This window comes from Cydia fagiglandana, chromosome Z, assembly GCF_963556715.1.
Source record: "Cydia fagiglandana chromosome Z, ilCydFagi1.1, whole genome shotgun sequence".
Lineage (NCBI taxonomy): Eukaryota > Metazoa > Arthropoda > Insecta > Lepidoptera > Tortricidae > Cydia > Cydia fagiglandana.
The window spans coordinates 40,269,262-40,286,728 of record NC_085959.1 but is presented as its reverse complement, the minus strand read 5'-3'; the positions used below and the strand labels follow the sequence as shown (position 1 = coordinate 40,286,728).

Here is a 17,467-nt window from a genome sequence, read left to right as displayed (position 1 = left end):
TAATTATACAGTATAGTACTAATTACGAAACAAGAGGCGCACTCCAAACAGATCTTCAAAAGTCTATGTGTCTTACTACAACCACAATGCTTTAACAACATTTACAACTAGTTAAGCCGGCTAGGTCTAAGAGTGAGTCGTAAAATGTATATTGTAGATTAAGAAAGCTCTATTTTTAAGTGCGCTAATATTAAGCTCAATTATTCTAAGTAGTCTATTCCGCAAAAATGCTTTGAGAACTTAATGGAAAAATAGGCCTTGGAAGTTTGTAGAGGATAGAGGCTTATCACTTTACACTGTACTTAGACTATTGGCTTGAAATACAATAAGCAACGGAAAATTTGAAACTGATATAGATGTCATATACAAAAGAAAAAATGACCAAGGCCTTCTGTGTCCAGGGCTGGAATACATACATCTTTTTTCGAGAAAATTCACGACCCATTCCGGTGTGACTCGGGTGGCCGAGTGGTTGAGCCCCCGGGCATTGGAAGTCTTGGTCACTTCTAATTTCGTATACGAAATCTATTTCAGTTTATAATTGATATAGTAGTGTTTCTAATTTCATAAAATTATTTGATTTGTGCCCTAGTAACAAAAATCTTAAAAGTAGTTACCTAGTTTTAGTGTATTGGCAGGTTCTGGATCTGGATGGGATATCTATTAGCTTAATTTAAAACGCGTATTGCAAAAATAACATTAGTAAGAAATGTAACAATAGTATTAATATTAGTATTAGTATGAATATTATGCTAACAAAGTTTGAGTGCCTACAAGATAAGCATTAAATAAATTTAATATTTAATTCGGATAACGCTCTAAACGGGTAAGAATAAAAATAAACAATTTAGATACAACAATTTCAGATAGAGATGTAGGTCCACATTTTTATTATAACTTTGCCCATGTTTGTAGATTTATCTATATTTGTAAAATAAATGCAAAATACAATTAATATTATATGACTGAAATAAAATGAAAAATATGGGATACCTAATTGTCTGTTATTATCAAATATTGTGTAACAATTTTGTCAGACTACTTGGCGTGTACGTTGTAAAGTTTACCTAAAAGTGTATTATTATGTATTAAGATCCTAATTATCATTTTTGTTATCACTCTGCGGCTAACGGTTAATAAATTATAAACTGTATGTATATTTTAGACAAAAATATATGTTGTTAATTAATTACAAAATATTTTTGCGATATAAAATATGCATCAACAATTTGCAACATACATTTCAAAATGCAATTTAATGGCATGCTATTAAAATATATATATGCCTGGTAAGTATTTAAGTATAATTCCATATTGTGGTATACAAATCGAGGCAACTCTGCAATTGATTTCTTACTTAATTACTATCTCTCTTTTTTCTACTGTAAATTTAACAAAATTAGATACTACTTTTAAACTTAGCAAACACAAATATTGCTTTAATTTAGACCTTTCAATATTAGTTTAGTTCCGTATTTATTATATCGATTTATAAGATATGTTCTTTTAATGCCATTAGAGTATGTCTAATGCTAACTCTGCTCTCCTCACTTTGTAACTATGAAATTATGTGATTGTTTAACAAAAATAGCTAAAAAAATTTGCACACAGCAATCAAAAACACCTATCTTTTTTTACTACTTACTATGAGCTCACTTTATGTTGCTAAACTCAATATAAGTCTAATTTCAAATACGAGGAAGCTAGGGAAACTATTAAATTTAAAACAACCATCTGGGAAGACATTGCCACAATATTAAGATTAATCTACTAATAATTTAACAGGGTATATAAGTAGCTCACATACTATAGCTAGCTAGCTTACTAATGAAATACTGTAACAGGTAATAACTACGCAATGTAAAAAGTAGTGTCATAACATTGACTTATATCTCAGGACGGGCCTTATGCTTTGGTTTCCTAGGATAGCGGTGCCGTCATATAGCGGCCGTCTCCATACAGATTACGACATTCATATTTAGCCGTATTATTTAGTATGGGACGGCCACTATATGACGTCACCGCTATCCTAGGAAAACCGATCTTTATGCTCAAGTTTACGTACGTACGTACTAAATAATACGGCTAAATATGGGTGTCGTAGGATTTGTACGGAGACGGCCGCTATATGACGGCACCGCTATCCTAGGAAAACCGATCTTTACGGGCAAAAATGGTACTAGTTCAGCGTTGTCAATCGTGCAGTCTAACGCAACTACGTTACGACCAATCGCGCGCGTACATATCAACCAATCGCGTTGTAGCGTACCGCTCTACTGGCCCCATTCATGCCCCAATGTTATCGCCCGTAAGGCCAGACCTGAGATATACGTCAATGTACCATAAGTTATGTGTTATGCTCTAGTCTCCTAGGATAGCGGTGCCCTCATATAGCGGCCGTCTCCATATAAATACTACGACATCCATATTTAGCCGTATGGAGGCGGCCGCTATATGACGGCGCCGCTATCCTAGGAAAACCGGTCTTTACCGAGCCACAGTAGCTACCTACAAAGTCAGCCATCAATAGTAGCGGGTGTAACAACGCGCCAAAAATATCTGCCAACCTCGAATATTTTTCTAAATAAAAATAAGTACCTAAATCTCTACAGTTCGCTAGCTGTCCAAGTAGTAAAATTGTACCGTCTAATTGTAATTGTTTTAAATAATTGTCTATTTTTGACAGATTTTTGTAGTATATTTGATGCGTAGTTTGTTCCGCTATTTTTGATGTTAACTTTAGGTACCCATGGCCCGAATATCACTCCGTTTTTTTTTGGAAAGTATCATTAGGACTCCTGAGAAAATTGAACTTGTAGTATACGTATATATTTATACTTAGGTATACTCATAGGTGTTTCTTGTACCAATTGATTAAGGGCCTCAAGCTAAAGAAGTTAAACCGGTAGTCTTCAAGTTATATGACTGCGTCCAGCCTCAACCATCAAGCTTTTCATATATTTATTATGATTTGATGGAGTGTAGAGGCAGGCGCTAATCTTGAGACCCCTTTACTTTTCAGAAGATACTTTTTCATAGCACTAATAGTTATGAGTTTTTTGAAAAACTTATTTGGCTTGTTTTCTTACTGAAACCTCTTTAGCTTGAGGTTCTATATATTCTAACGAAAACCTTTATTAAAAATCTTGCCTTGCAAGTTTTAATTAAAAGATAGATATTTTAAAACGGCTTAACCCGTTTGTATAATGAATTCCTAATTCATAAAAATTATAAAAAACCACTTATCATAATTAATTAACCTCCGTATTCATAATAAGGGTTTACTAGCGCTTAGATCACTATTCCCTTAGCCCATAGAAGCCACACCAAACGTAGGCCACAAACACGTAATGTGGTACTTTATGCACTCTATTTTAACATTTTCGGTTATGATTTAGAAATAAAAAAGGACAGGATTGTAGATGATAAGACACACAAGATAAGGGCCCCTCTAACGCACACGATCCCTATAGGTAATGAAATGACCATGATCACGGTATGACGTCTATGCACTAACCCCCTTATTCATAAAACTTTACGGGCCTGATTTAGTTATATTATGTTTTATCCCTTTCTTACCAATACATAAGTCAAAATGACAGATAAAGACAAACGATTATTAGCTAATTGAGGTTTGTATCGCGTTTATGAATAAGGGGGTTAGTGTACACCTATTCAGTGAACTTCATAGTAATCTCCTTTTTACGGACGGTATTTAGGAACTAAATCATCATTTATGGACAGATATTTTATATCATCATTTGGCGGAATTTTATCTGAGTTAAAAATACCGTCTAATACATTTAATATTAAATTAGGAATAAACAAAATATGATGTAGGTATTGACTAACGTTCACTACCTACATGTTTATCTTACTTTTCCACAAAATATGTATAAAGGATAGGCTCCGCCGGAACTGGTAACATACTTTTGTCTCGTCAACCGATATCTATGAATACATTTAACTATGACCACTAACTTTGCCCTTCCGTCCTTACGCAGCTCAATGTCTTGTTTTGTATGTTCATCCAGTTTTGAAAAAGTTTTCTATTCTCTACAGAAATAATCTGTATGTTGGCAAAGCTAGGACAAAAGGGCAAAGTTATTCAGATGTAGTGCATAATTGTTTTCCATAGTATTTTCTCGGAAACGTTCGTATTTGTCATGCTACTTCAGTCAACCTCATTACTATTTGTACCGAGACTGACTCAAATAGCAAGACACGTTCGTAAGTCTCCTTGAAAATACGATGAAAAATAATGATGCAGTACATCTGTACCTATTTCTTGATCCTCACGTCAGCCTGAAACCTCCTACCCTTTATAGAGAACTGTCAGTGCTCCGGTACGGGGACGTCGGGCATGGTCTCTGGCAGCGGCGGCAGCACGTTGGTCTCGAACTGCCCCGAGTAGTTCCCTGGAGGCGAGTAGTTGGCAACCACGATCACCTTGCCCGCGCGGGACCGCGCTTTGCCAACGCCGAAGAATCGAGTGGCCACCCATACCATTTGAGTGAAATGACCTATAAGGAAATGAATATATAAAATTGTTTTTTGGAACTTTTTAAAATAACCTGAATGACAGATGTGGTGCATAATTGTTTTGCATCGTATTTTCTCGGAAACGTTGGTATTTTGTCACGCTACTTACTTCGGGCGACCTCAATACTTTTTGTACCAAGACTGACTGAAATAGCAAGACAACGTTCGTAACGTTTCCGTGAAAATACGATTTAAAATAATTATGCACTACCTGATACATCTGTCGCAACCATTTGGAATAACGGCTCGATCGCTCTACCATAGGTACAAAGGTCGCAAATTCGAATCTTATCAGTGGCAGAGTGATTATTTCCATTTTGTGCCTTTAATAATAAGTTTTATTTTTCATCCTGGATTTCACCACTCGCGGACCTTATGTCGTAGTAATAAGATTTACTCCATGTCATTAACTGTTTCCATACTTTCCATGCTCGTACATGAAATTAGATTAATAGCGTAGGTACCTACCTGCATTGACGTTGGCATGCAATATATCTGGTTCTTTGAAGAAGCTGTACTGGCGAACTGCTGCGTACCAATACGACGATACTTCTTGTCCTGGGGAAATACACACGCATTTATAATATACAATAGGGTCATTGCGATATTTTCATTTATAATTTGCTACTTGCGAAATGCCACGCCGCACTGTGTATTATACTTATGTGACGTCATACCTGTGACGTCAGGCTGCAGCGCGCTCACCGGCCGCTGGTAGAGGTTCTGGCCGACGTCCCTGTCGTTCCTGTAGCAGAACTTGTTGGTGTGAGCGAGATGGTTGGCCCAGGCTTGCGCGTAGTCGCATAGCTGAAAAAAGATAGGATACTTAAACATTAATACAGATTAAAAGCTATTGGATAGTCAGATTTAAATTGGTGAAAAATCATAGAGGCCTGCTACTTACACTTGAATATTATGTGGGTCTCCGGTGGCCCACAAGAATTTGGGAAAAACGCTTTTTTGAAATCCCAGATAAGTACTATAATTATGCAAACTTGACTATCCAATATGCCATTTATAGTACCTATAAGATTGGTGAAAAAGAAGGGTGATTGTTTAAATTGGCGAATCGATGTACCTAATGTACCTGACCGCACAGCATGACTTGCGTTGTCACGAGAGACTTCAAGAATGGCGACGCGCGCGACAACGTAAGTCATGCGAGCAGGTCTGGCGTGTACAAACATACTCATAACGTGCTTTTAAGCACATTTTTTGTGGGTCGCTCGCGGTCTACAGTTTTGGATATGAAGGCGAAGCCGTGAACGCGAGTGTGGAGCAGGCTTCAAGTTATGAGGTACCTCCGGGGCCATGTAGAGCTGCGGCGCGCCGTGCCGCTGGCGGTACACGTTGTGCCAGCACAGGCACTCGGTGATGAAGTCGCTGTCCTGCCAGGCTGTGCGGATCTCGCTCCACTGCACCACCATGCTCACTGGCTTCGTTTGGAGGACCTGCGGATGAAGAGCCAATAACTAAGTTGGAAATACTTATCTCCCTCTAACAGGGTTTTTCGTAAATAATTTACCAATAATATCAATAACGCTGCACCGATTTGATCGGAACAAAGTTAGGGAGTGTCATTGTGTAAACTTCATATTTTTATAGAAATTTGACATTAATGATGTCATTATAGGACCGTGCGCGTTGGAGGGTCTGCCATCTTGTTGCCTGAATCGGAAACATATGTGCACATGTACATTGCCAAAGCAAGTGCTACCATCTACCGTTCTAGTAGGTAGGTACGTTTCCTTGTGCGTAGTAGGTTTTACCATCTTGTGGGCTACATCGGAAGCACAAACGTCACATTTTCGCTTCGTGCCAAAAATCTGACGGCTCCTATGCTGCCCCCTATAGTTCATGCACGGGGCCTATAGAAATTTGACATTAACACAATTTGTCAAAAATGTCATGCAGACTTATCTCGGTTCGACTTTACCCTACTTTGATTTTCATGAAACTCTTTCTTCAAGTTTAACCTTTGTGCGTGATTGTGCCATTTAAAAAAGCCTTGACTCGACCGCCTGAAGCGGCTAGGCTGAGGGTCGCTCGGGGAGAATAGCGCGCGAATACAAAGGAAATGAGGCAAGCAGCTTAAGGCACGAGCTATTGGCGGCTGGCTTCCCACCCACGCGATAGGTATCTGCTGTATATGTATCATATCGCGATATCAGCTAGGCAGTTGAAATTTTCACAGATGATGTATTTCTGTTGCCGCTATAACAACAAATACTAAAAACAGAATATAAGAATCAGTAAATATAAATTTTTAAGTGGGGCTCGGATCTCATACAACAAACGGTATTTTTTTGGCATTTTTTGTGTAATGGTTTTGAATCCTTCGTGCGCGAGTCCGACTCGCACTTGGCCAGTTTTTAAGTTAATACATTTTGGGTCGGTTGCACCGATCTGTTTTGTCATCGTTAAAGAGTTCGCTAAATTTTATATTGTACTTATGGATTCATATTCAGAGCGTTTAATACGGTAAAAATAAAAACGTACATGTGAAAAATATAAAAATAAAATCACACACACACCTAAAACTAATTAATTTATTAGGTAATTATGGAAAGTTTCATAGTAAACCGCCGCGGCACGCCGGGTGACGTTGATCAATCTGTCAGGAGTGTCAGGTGCGGATGTGTTATTTCCGTTCCGTTCACGGTGCAACTGATAGAAACAAAACCAAAAACAGTAGATGAAATGAGTTCCGCTCCCTCTTGTAATACGAACCGCACGAAGCTCGAGAAGTTCATTCATTAGGTTCGCCGAAGTCAGCCGAGCGATCCAAGAGTGTTTTCGCTAAACATCGCCAGCATTCTAGAGTTACCCGCTCGCTGGTGTATAAAATCCATCCACAGGTTAAATAAGGTTTTTTCTGTTAAATAAAAAATATTTTTTATATTCATTCTTCACATACGAGTAATATCAAAGTAAAGGCCAATTTTGACTGGATGGATTGATGGAAAAAGAATATGGAAATATATCTTACCCTATACACTATAAACTCATGGCCTAATGATGTAAATCAAAATACATGTAATTAATAACACATAAGACCAAAACAATTATAAAAAATATGTTGTTATCAAGTACAGGTGCGCGCCCGAGTTGTGTATCAACAACTCAGGTAAACTAAAATGATTATTTGTAATAACTATTCTTTCCTTATTATACATTTAGCTATAACTACCAACCGGAATGTAAGTAAACGAGCGACAATGGCGGCAGATAAACCGTACGCGGTTTTCGCTCGCTGTTTCACTATGTTGAATTATTATTTAAGAGTTTTGTTTATTGGATAAATAAAAACAAAGAGTTTCTGGGTCATACCTACACATGTTTTAGCTTTTAACTCGTTTGCGTCCTTTCTGTAGACATCGCATATTTAAGGGAACCTAAAGCTATCCTATATCTATTTACCAGAGTCTAACTTTGATTGATTGTCCACAGAAGTGACCTTTTTTATAAGGTGTTCGGACTATTCGCGTCTTTCCTACAGACATCGCAAATTTAAGGCAATCTAAAGCTATTTTTTACGCGGCACCTTTACAGGCAGGATACATTGTTCAGTACTTGAGACTCAAATAAGAAAAACGGGATATCTATGTAGCAGAGTCGTTAACTTTGATTGAATTGTCCACGGAAGTGACCTTTTTCTAAAATGTGTTTGATCCTTCTATATGACGTTTATAATGACACCTCACACTTTGTTCTGTTCGAGTCATTGTAAAGTTAGCTTCGACGTTACTTAGGTACCTACTTAATCTTTTCGACGCCGTGTCAAACACAAAAGCTGTCACTCGGGCGCCACGTCACCGAAGTCTCAAAACTGAAATTGAACTTTATGCATATGCACGTAGGTCTATGATACTCTGTAGTCTGTGACCGATTAATGCGTCCTTGGCGTTGGACCTGCGGTGCGGATATATCGGTCATTGGCGTCCAAAAGGTTAAATTAGGCTTGTCGGAAAAACTCCAACAAAAGCTCGTCATGACCACTTTAGGTAACCGGATGGACGTCCGGCATTTTGTGCAAGTAATCTAATAGGAGCCGATTTGTCAAATTAAATTGCCGTGTATTTATTTGGGTCGACGTCAGATAGCGTAAGCCTTTGTTACGAGTACAAGCTTGTTTGTTTACATTTTTCAGCTTAACTCGGCATGTACAGTGCAGTGCAGTTTAAAATGAATGTACTTACTTACATGAATGCTTGATTCGTTTATAAAAATACAAAAATCACTATATGTATAAATACACTTAAGATTTGAGGAGTTCCCTCGATTCCTCATGAATCCCATCATCAGAACTATGTTTTGACAAAAATGGGACTAATCTGTAGGTATGATATACATACCTAAAATCAAAAAATATTTTTTTAAATCGGTCCAGAAATGACGGAGATATGAAGTAACAAACATTTTAAAAACATACAAATGGGTTAAGAACATCGTTTTTCGAGATTTGAAAGTCGGTTAAAAATGACTTCTGTCCAGTGGGACAATATAGCCAGTATCGAATCGAGGTAGAGAGAGCAAAATTATACTTATGACGATTTCACCAATATCAAAACCCTGCTCATAGAATTAGAGCAAGACAGCTCATTTGCGAATCTGAATAGGTTGGAAAGTAGATCGCGCCCTTGACCGCTCCGCAATGCATCGCACCGGGCCTGACCTTCCCCGAACGGGGAATGCGAAAAGTGAAACATTTCCGTCTTGAGACTGACAGGGATAGATGATATTCGAAATTCGAGGGTCGAGGTAAGGCCGATTGTAACTGAGACCGCACTCGAACGATTTACTTCCTATAATGGTTTTTTTCTGTCTATTTATAAGGAAGATTTTTAAGGTTTTATGTTAGCTTGATTAATAATAAATAATATGTGAACATTGCGAAATTGATTACTATAATTTCCGACGTTTTGTTTTGACACTGGCCATGGTCTTCAATAACTGCAGGTGTAGTGTAGATCTAACTAGGTAAGGTCAATGTGGATATTTCCGTCATAGGGACTATTCCGTCCACTAGCGTTTTTCTCGGACAACGAACAAATTGATAATTTCATCGACACAGCAGCCTTATTCAACTACCTACCCGATAGGATCAGACTGGGATTACTGAGAAATAAACTAGCCTGGGTATAGTTCGTATTAGCTTTGTAATAGAGCCCGGCGGCTAATCCTATTGTCTATTGTTAAGTAAAACCGCACGTGCTACTTACCTGCAAAAAAGGGTCATAATTATTCTATTTGGCACCTGAGCGCGGGCTAGTCCAACGCTCAAAAAACCAGTGTAGGTGCGCTCTCCGATAACGCGCCTTTGTTACGCATCTCGATGACACATTTTAGACTGGTTCTGTAGTGTTCGACTCGCCGGCACTCGGTAACCGAAGTACTGTACTTTTTATGCAGGTGGTTGTGGCACGTGGCACGAGCGGTTTTACTTAACAATAGACAATAAGATTAGCTCGGGCTCTATTAGAAACCTACGAACTATAGGTATATCTCGCCTCAAGTAGGTGTAATGTACCTTTTGTAGTAGTTTAGGCCTGTTGTCCAGCTTCTCCGGTTCGTTGTCCACTTCTTCGTTGTTGTTGTTATGAGCTGCGCGTCTGTAACAACCGACTAATGTCACACTCGAGAAATATGCTGTCTAAATTCGGATGAAAATTTTAGTACCCCCCAGTTAAGTTTAGCAGGCATTATGATATGAGTAGGTAATTATTGCCCTATATGAACCCTGGTATGGAGAAGGGCATTGCAGGCTAATTTGTTTGTAAGGGGGATAATTTCGACTGCGAAGAAATTTCAACTTAAGTTAATAAGGGGTCATCCATTAATTACGTCACACGAATTTCTAGGTTTTTTGACCCCTCCCCCCCTCCTTGTCACACTTGGTCACATTTGGCAAACCCCTCCCCCCTAGTGTGCGTCACATTTTTTCTACGAAATCGCCAAATCGAATTAAGTAAGTACCTAGTAAGTATTATTAATATTTTATCAAAATATTTTTGACGATATAAATATTAGTAATTTTATAACCCAAAACTGCTTAGGAAAGAAAATTAAATGAATAAAACGATTATCGTTTTAAAAACTTGTTATTTAAATGTACAGTTACTGATGAAGTTAATGTGACGTCACAAAGTTTGTTTCTCTTCTCCCCCCTCCTCCATGTCACAATATGTCACATTTTCTTGACCCCCTCCCTCCCCCTAAACGTGTGATGTAATTAATGGATGACCCCTAATGAAAGACGTGGAATATATTTCGATTAAGTAGTTGAAATATCGCGCAGTCGAAATTGCACCTTATTACAATTTATAGCAACGAAAATTATTTAATAAAAAAAAGATATATATGTTACTTCATGTTGATGTTTAATCAGAATGTTGTGTTACAATGAGAGTGTAATTATCGATTGTACCTTCTCGTGTGGCGGCGGCTAGAACTCCTCGTGTGACTCTTAAAATAGAGTTGTTTAGATATTACGAGCGATTTGGCCGCTCCGATATAATCTGCCACGATTCCCCGAATCGATGTCTCATACACTACGAATTGCTATTTTAAAACAATGTCTTATACCAATCAGAATAAAATAGCATTTTGAATGGCATTTCAGTGTTATGCCACGCTTCCCCTTTGCCGAGGCATCAGTGCACGCAATAGATTACCATATTGCCCGCCCTACCAACTAAAAAACTCTACAAAACATTTGTGACGTTCCATGGTAAAAGGTACCTTATGGCGGCTGGCGCTTACGTCGCATAACGCTGCCATAATATTGGAGCGGCGTTAATAATAGCGTAAGCGCCAACCGCCATAAGGTGCCTTTACTCGTAGGACGTCACATTTTTATTTCCACTAAACCTCCCTAATACAACTTTACCTTATGTTTACATATTACACCGAATCAGAGCTCTATGTATGCTGGTTTGCATTCAAACACTTCAAGACATTACTTTTGCTTTGTAGCAAAAGTAGTTGGCAGCCCAAGTAGCATTGCAAGCTGTATATAAGCTGTATTGAAGTTTATTTGTATACTATAAGCTGTACAGTTAGGCTGTACAAAGGCTGTATAAGCGCTTATACAGCCCTTATAAGTTAAAAAAGGGCCCAAATTATACAGCCTTTCGCGTTATTAGAGCTGTAGAGTAGCTGTATAAGCAATACATAAGCTGCATAATAGCTGCATTACAGCTATATTTCGGTGTAACAGGAAACCTTAACACTACAGATAATCCTTATAAGTACGATATAAGAATATGAGTTTTAAATGAGTTTTTAAAAATGATTACAAGAGAATAATAATCATTTAGGAAACTAAAATGTCTTAATCTTGTTCATTCGTAATATAGTAATGGCGACAATAAAGTGTTATAGTGGATGGTAAAAGTAAAAGTAAATATTATAGAGGACTTAAGTGGAATATTATACTATTTGTAAGTGCCGATTATTATTTATTGTGAACCTATGTATCTTTTCTGGCAAAATATTCACGCGCCTGCAAAATAACAAAGAGAAACCATAAGGAAAATATCAAAAATCGGGAAAGTTAGTGTTTGTTTTTAAGGTTAGAATATCAAAAAGTTTTATAAATATTAATTCTAAGGCTAAAGTTAATTTATTTTAGCTGGTAATCGTAACACGATGTTAGTCTGCTTAATATTTGCAAGTATTTCCTTAATTATATTTACAAATACTTTTTGTTTCATTGTAAAATGGCGACAATTTTTAAACCGCTTACAGGATAGTTGGAGAGCATTATAATCTTAGTAGCTGTGCTGTGTAATAAATGGAGTGTCATTTACAGCTTTTGTAATTAAAACAGCTTTAGAATAGAAGATTTGTATTCATTTGGCTGTATTTCGGTTCTCCGTACATAAGTTATAAGTCTCTTTAGAGATCCGCATAACAAATAAAAAAACCCTTAGGTCCAAATGTATTTGGTCTATTCTTCGTTCCATTTCATAATTTTCTAAATTATTAATCTTGTTCATTACAATTTTTTATTTTCGTGGTCGAAATATATACTTATGCGAGTGTAAAATTACGCCGAAATAAGCGACTCTGTCAGTAATACAGAAAAAAGCTGTACTATAGCTGCCATTTATTCGTTTAGTTTTATAATACCCTTACAGACAGAAGTTATACAACTACTATTCTTATAGGAGAGTAAAATTACGCCATAAGAAATAGCTTTAAAACGGGGTTGACAGATACATTTGTACAGCTACAAGTGCCAAGTGATACTACAATACAGCCTGTATACAGCTCTTACCATAAAATTAGCTTGTAGTGTTTCACAACACTTAAAGTTTTAAAACGGAGTTGACAGATACTTTTATACAGCTAAAAGTGCCAAGTGTTACTACAATACAGCCTGTATACAGCTTTTACGATAGAATTAGCTTGTAGTGTTTCACAACACTTTTAGTTTTATAGTATATTTTCTATATTCTGATAAAGCACCCCATGATTCCGCAGAATCCTTTATAATGCTTTTATACAGCTTGAGCTGTATAATATCGGTAAAATACCTTTTATACAGCTTAAATCTTTTCTGACACTCTTATACGTCTCTTAAATCACTCTAAGTTCTAAATTGGCTGGTATATTGATGTTGCCGACACTTCCATGCTACTTGGGAGAGCCAAATTACTATTCGGTAGAATCGCTTCGAAACTTGGTAACGAGTTTTAATGTAATTTCCTTAACTTTGTTTAATCTCACGAACGTGCGGTGTGTAGTGGTGAACATTTTTAGTCCGCTGATACCTACGAGGGGTCAATAAGTTTGAGAAATGGAAAACTTATCAATTAAATATAAAGGTATTACTATTTTGAATAGTGAGGTATATATATATACGGGACACAAATAGGTATGTATATATCTAAACCTATATACAGAATAAGAATTTTTTACTTCGCTGTCAAAGTGAGCTAAAATTGCATCTTAAAAAAACATGCAACCGAATTGATAACCTCCTTCTTTGAGATTTGGAAATCGGTTAATTAAAACGAACAAAAGTGAAGTGTTGCAACAGTGCTTACTTGTGGAGTAGCAGTGCGAGGGCAACCTTCCTCCGCAGGTTGTCCATTACGGCTTACGGCGCGCCGCATAGTGTCACCAATGGCGTGGGGGGCAATCGGGGTTTTTATAGTTAGGTGGTTTTAATGTAGTAAAATAGAGGAGTTTAGAAGGTTCCGTTTATTAAGACAAATAAAATGTAAATAAATAAATAAATATTATAGGACACTTTTACACAAATTGACTAAGCCCCACGGTAAGCTCAAGAAAGCTTGTGTTGTGTGTACTCAGACAACGATATACATATAAGTGTGGTTCCCTTACTTGTGGTGCAGCAATGCGGGGGCAACCTTCCTCCGCAGGTTGTCCATGGCGGCGCGCTCCTCGCGGCGGCGGGAGGGGGGCGGCGCGCCGCATAGTGTCACCAATGGCGTAGGGGCAGTCGGGGCTTTTTTGTTTGCCAGCAACCTGCGTGAAAAAGTTGTAGTTTTAACCGTTTGTTTTGATCCACAGCTCAAGGCAAAAGGGGGGCAATATCGACTGCGGAAAAAAATTCAACTAATGGAAATAAGTACATATCTTCCATGTTGTACATTATTAACTAGACTGCCATAATACATGTCTGGTCTGTAATCTGTATCTAGTTCTCGCAATCTGGTTAATAATGTAAAACATGGAAGGTATTTCGATTAGTTGAAATTTTCCCGTAGTCGAATTTGGCCCCCTGCACCTTACTATCCTAATACTAACTAAGCCTTTCTAAGGCCAAGACATATATGTACAAGAAAAAGGTACAAAATCTTAGTTGACTTAAAATCGTAGTTGTTGTTTAAAATTTAACGAACGAACAAAACAAATGCAAATCTAAATCATATTCAATTAGAACGAGTTATCTGTTAAACTTATGGATCATAGTTGTAGTTTTAGGGTCGTTTTGGATTGTGTTACGGTAATAATACGCTCAACATCGGAGTTAGCAGTCAATCTTAATTCACCGCAGAGACATCTGCAACCGCAGCACTGCGCCTATCTCTAAGTTCAAGGGTAGGTACCATCGCCCACACTGTTAACTGTCTATTGGTGGACCTTATTACAAAAGGCATAAGGTCCACCGATGGACAGTTAACAGTGTTGCTGTTTGTACTCGTACACGTGATACAGACATAACATATTAACTTGATAGCTCACGCATCGCACCGAACCTTTGCGTGTCAACACTCAACACAGTCACTTAGATTGAGCTACCGACTCGCGAAGTTTTTTTATGATATAAGAGGGAAACGGGCAGACGAATCGCCTGATGGTAAGGTATGTATTACCGTCGCCCAAAGACACCCGCTACACCAGATAGGGGTTATATTTAACCCTTCATATGCCTTTGTCAAATATTTGCTTCTCAGTTACCTTGAAATTGTACTGTCCAAATTGTGTGGGACATATACAGGACAAGGCATACAAAAGGTTAATAAGAGCGTTATCGGCATTTAAGATGGGAGTACGCTCTTTTCTTAAAGGTCGTAGCGGTCCGGAAATACCGCAGGCGACAGTTAAGAGAGACCCGAATTGTTAATGTTACTGCTGCTAATAGTTTTAATGCGTCATGAGCTCATGAGTAGACTAGCATGTAACTAATTGTAGACCAACAGCATCACACAAAACTACTTAGTTAATTTACATTGTTTTTAAATAACTGCGCGTCCGGGTACCTCATGAAACAGGGTTTAAAAATCGTCGAATCAATTAAATTGAGAACTGCGAACCTTTTCCTCATTATATTTTCACAAGCGTACTTGGCGTCGTGACTGTCGTGAGCCGTGATGCCCTAATGGTTGTGAACACCACACTGATGGTCTAATTGCCAACTAAGGTTCTTTTTTTGTTTTCATCATGCAGCTCCTCGCCAAATGGTTTTTTATAATTGTAAATCCTCACTATAAAAATATCCAGTTCACTAGGTTATTTCTGATGTTGGTTATTTTTTTTGGATCGCTATCTTTGCGTCTAAGTACCTACCTGCTTCCCTAATAGCGTTTGGTGGTGGTTGTTTATTTTTGTAATTTTATACCTTCATCAACACCACTTTAGGTACCAATAATTGTGCTTTCCAAGAGCAAGTAGATCCCGATAGATATTTTTTGTTGATCTCTATCCTCGAACGTCTAAGAAACAATTATTACGTCTTAAATTTCGAACCTTCTATAAGTATTATCTAACCCTTTTCTGTATGTCATAAAATTATTTGTTAAATTTTGTACTTTAATAACTGTCAATAGAGTTGAATATTATAATCGCCGTATAGGGCTTTATATGCACTAAAGGGTTTTAAAGTTTAAATATGATTTTGAATAGGTATATTATTACGTACAATATTTTGTAACACACGGCCTAACGAAAAGCTGGTGATCCTTTTACAATGTATTTTTTTGAATGCAACCTTAATTATAGGTAACTTCTAGTGTCCAACTACTCAAAACTTACCAAGACGAATGCAATTTTGATCTGTCAAATAAAATAAAAAATAGAATGGAATGGGATACCTTATCAGAGCGCTAGGCGGCTACAGGCTAATACGAGCAAAATAACATAATTTTTATTAACATTAATGTTGTACATCACCTTTTAGACACAGGCACGGGTTTCGCCCTCGCATGCTGGTCGTCGCGGGCGAGCGCCGACTTTAGCGGCACCAGTTCCACGTCGCGCGGCCGTGACATGCCGCGATCCACTGCCGGATACCGGCGCGGCGCCTGATACCAGATACCAGGTGCACTGTGATACCAGATACCGGGAGATATTGAAACTAAATACGCAGATACCTAAAACTCATGTCATCATCATCCGTTTGCCGTTTTTCCATCTCGTGTCTTTTCCTTCCAAGCGTCTCTGTCGTTCGTCATCTCATCATTCACCTTCTTTCTTTTCATATCATCTCTCACACAGACAATCCACACGTTTTTCATGGTTGGAAGTGTGACGAGTCGAGAATGGATAGATTAAGGAATAATATGTAAGAAAGTTGAAGCATACCTAACAGAAAAACTAAGATCAAATCGTCTACCGTGGTATGGGCATGTGATGCCGAGGGATGAAAGTCATATGACGGAAATGGAATAGGGCTGAGGATGTAAAAGGATAGGAAAATCAAGGAAAAACCGGATGGAGTGTGTGAGAGAGAGGTGAATGATGGGATGACGAACGACAAAGGTATAATATGGAATGGAGTAATAAGGCATTGATCGGAAAAGCAAGCAAATGAAAACGCATCCAGGGTTTGTTTTTCCGTTTTGAGTATCTGGTATCTAATAATCTCTTCCCTACATTGCAAAAGGCATCCGCCCATCTCTGTCATCCACAACACTAACCGATCACTCCTTCAAAACATAACCATTGTAAGTCTGACCTCCCCCCACTTATACTTACTACGTAAATAAAGACCAAGCTACAATAGGGATGAACTTACCATCGATTGTAAAATGTTTCGTGAACGCAGAGGAAATCGCAACCCTTGCCACGCACGCGCTAAGCTCGGTCTTGCGCAAACAACTTTTCTTCCATTCCAAGCAGTCGTCGGCGCCTTTATTCCTTGATTTTAAAGTCGATATTCCTGTAAACAGACTGCGAAAAGGAGACAATAATGTTCTTCTAAGACGGACCGTGACGTTCTTATCGTAGACAAATAAGGTTGAATATTGTATAACTGAGAACCTACCGCGAAAACCGAAGTTCACAAATTGCGGGCATCTTTCTCTTTTACTCCAATTAAGGAGTGCAGAGAAAGATGCAATTTGTGAACTTCGGTATTCGCGGTAGGTCCTCTGGTTCTAGAAAGAAACTTGAAAATTCGGCTATAGACGCTCTTATTCCATGCAGGTTTCGGTTTGTTTTAATCTAATTT

The 17,467-nt window shown here is 38.0% G+C and overlaps 1 protein-coding gene across 1 annotated transcript; it reads right to left on the bottom strand.

Annotated features, from left to right (window-relative positions):
* Positions 1 to 2,172: 2,172 nt before the first annotated feature.
* Positions 2,173 to 16,286, bottom strand: LOC134678241 (ectin-like). Its single transcript, XM_063536710.1, has 7 exons — positions 16,189 to 16,286; positions 13,897 to 14,040; positions 10,073 to 10,154; positions 5,844 to 5,993; positions 5,220 to 5,349; positions 5,011 to 5,100; positions 2,173 to 4,523 (listed from the first exon to the last, which is right to left on the bottom strand). Exons 1-7 carry the CDS (start codon positions 16,284 to 16,286, stop codon positions 4,336 to 4,338), a joined length of 882 nt encoding a protein of 293 aa, XP_063392780.1. The 3' UTR covers positions 2,173 to 4,335.
* Positions 16,287 to 17,467: the final 1,181 nt, after the last annotated feature.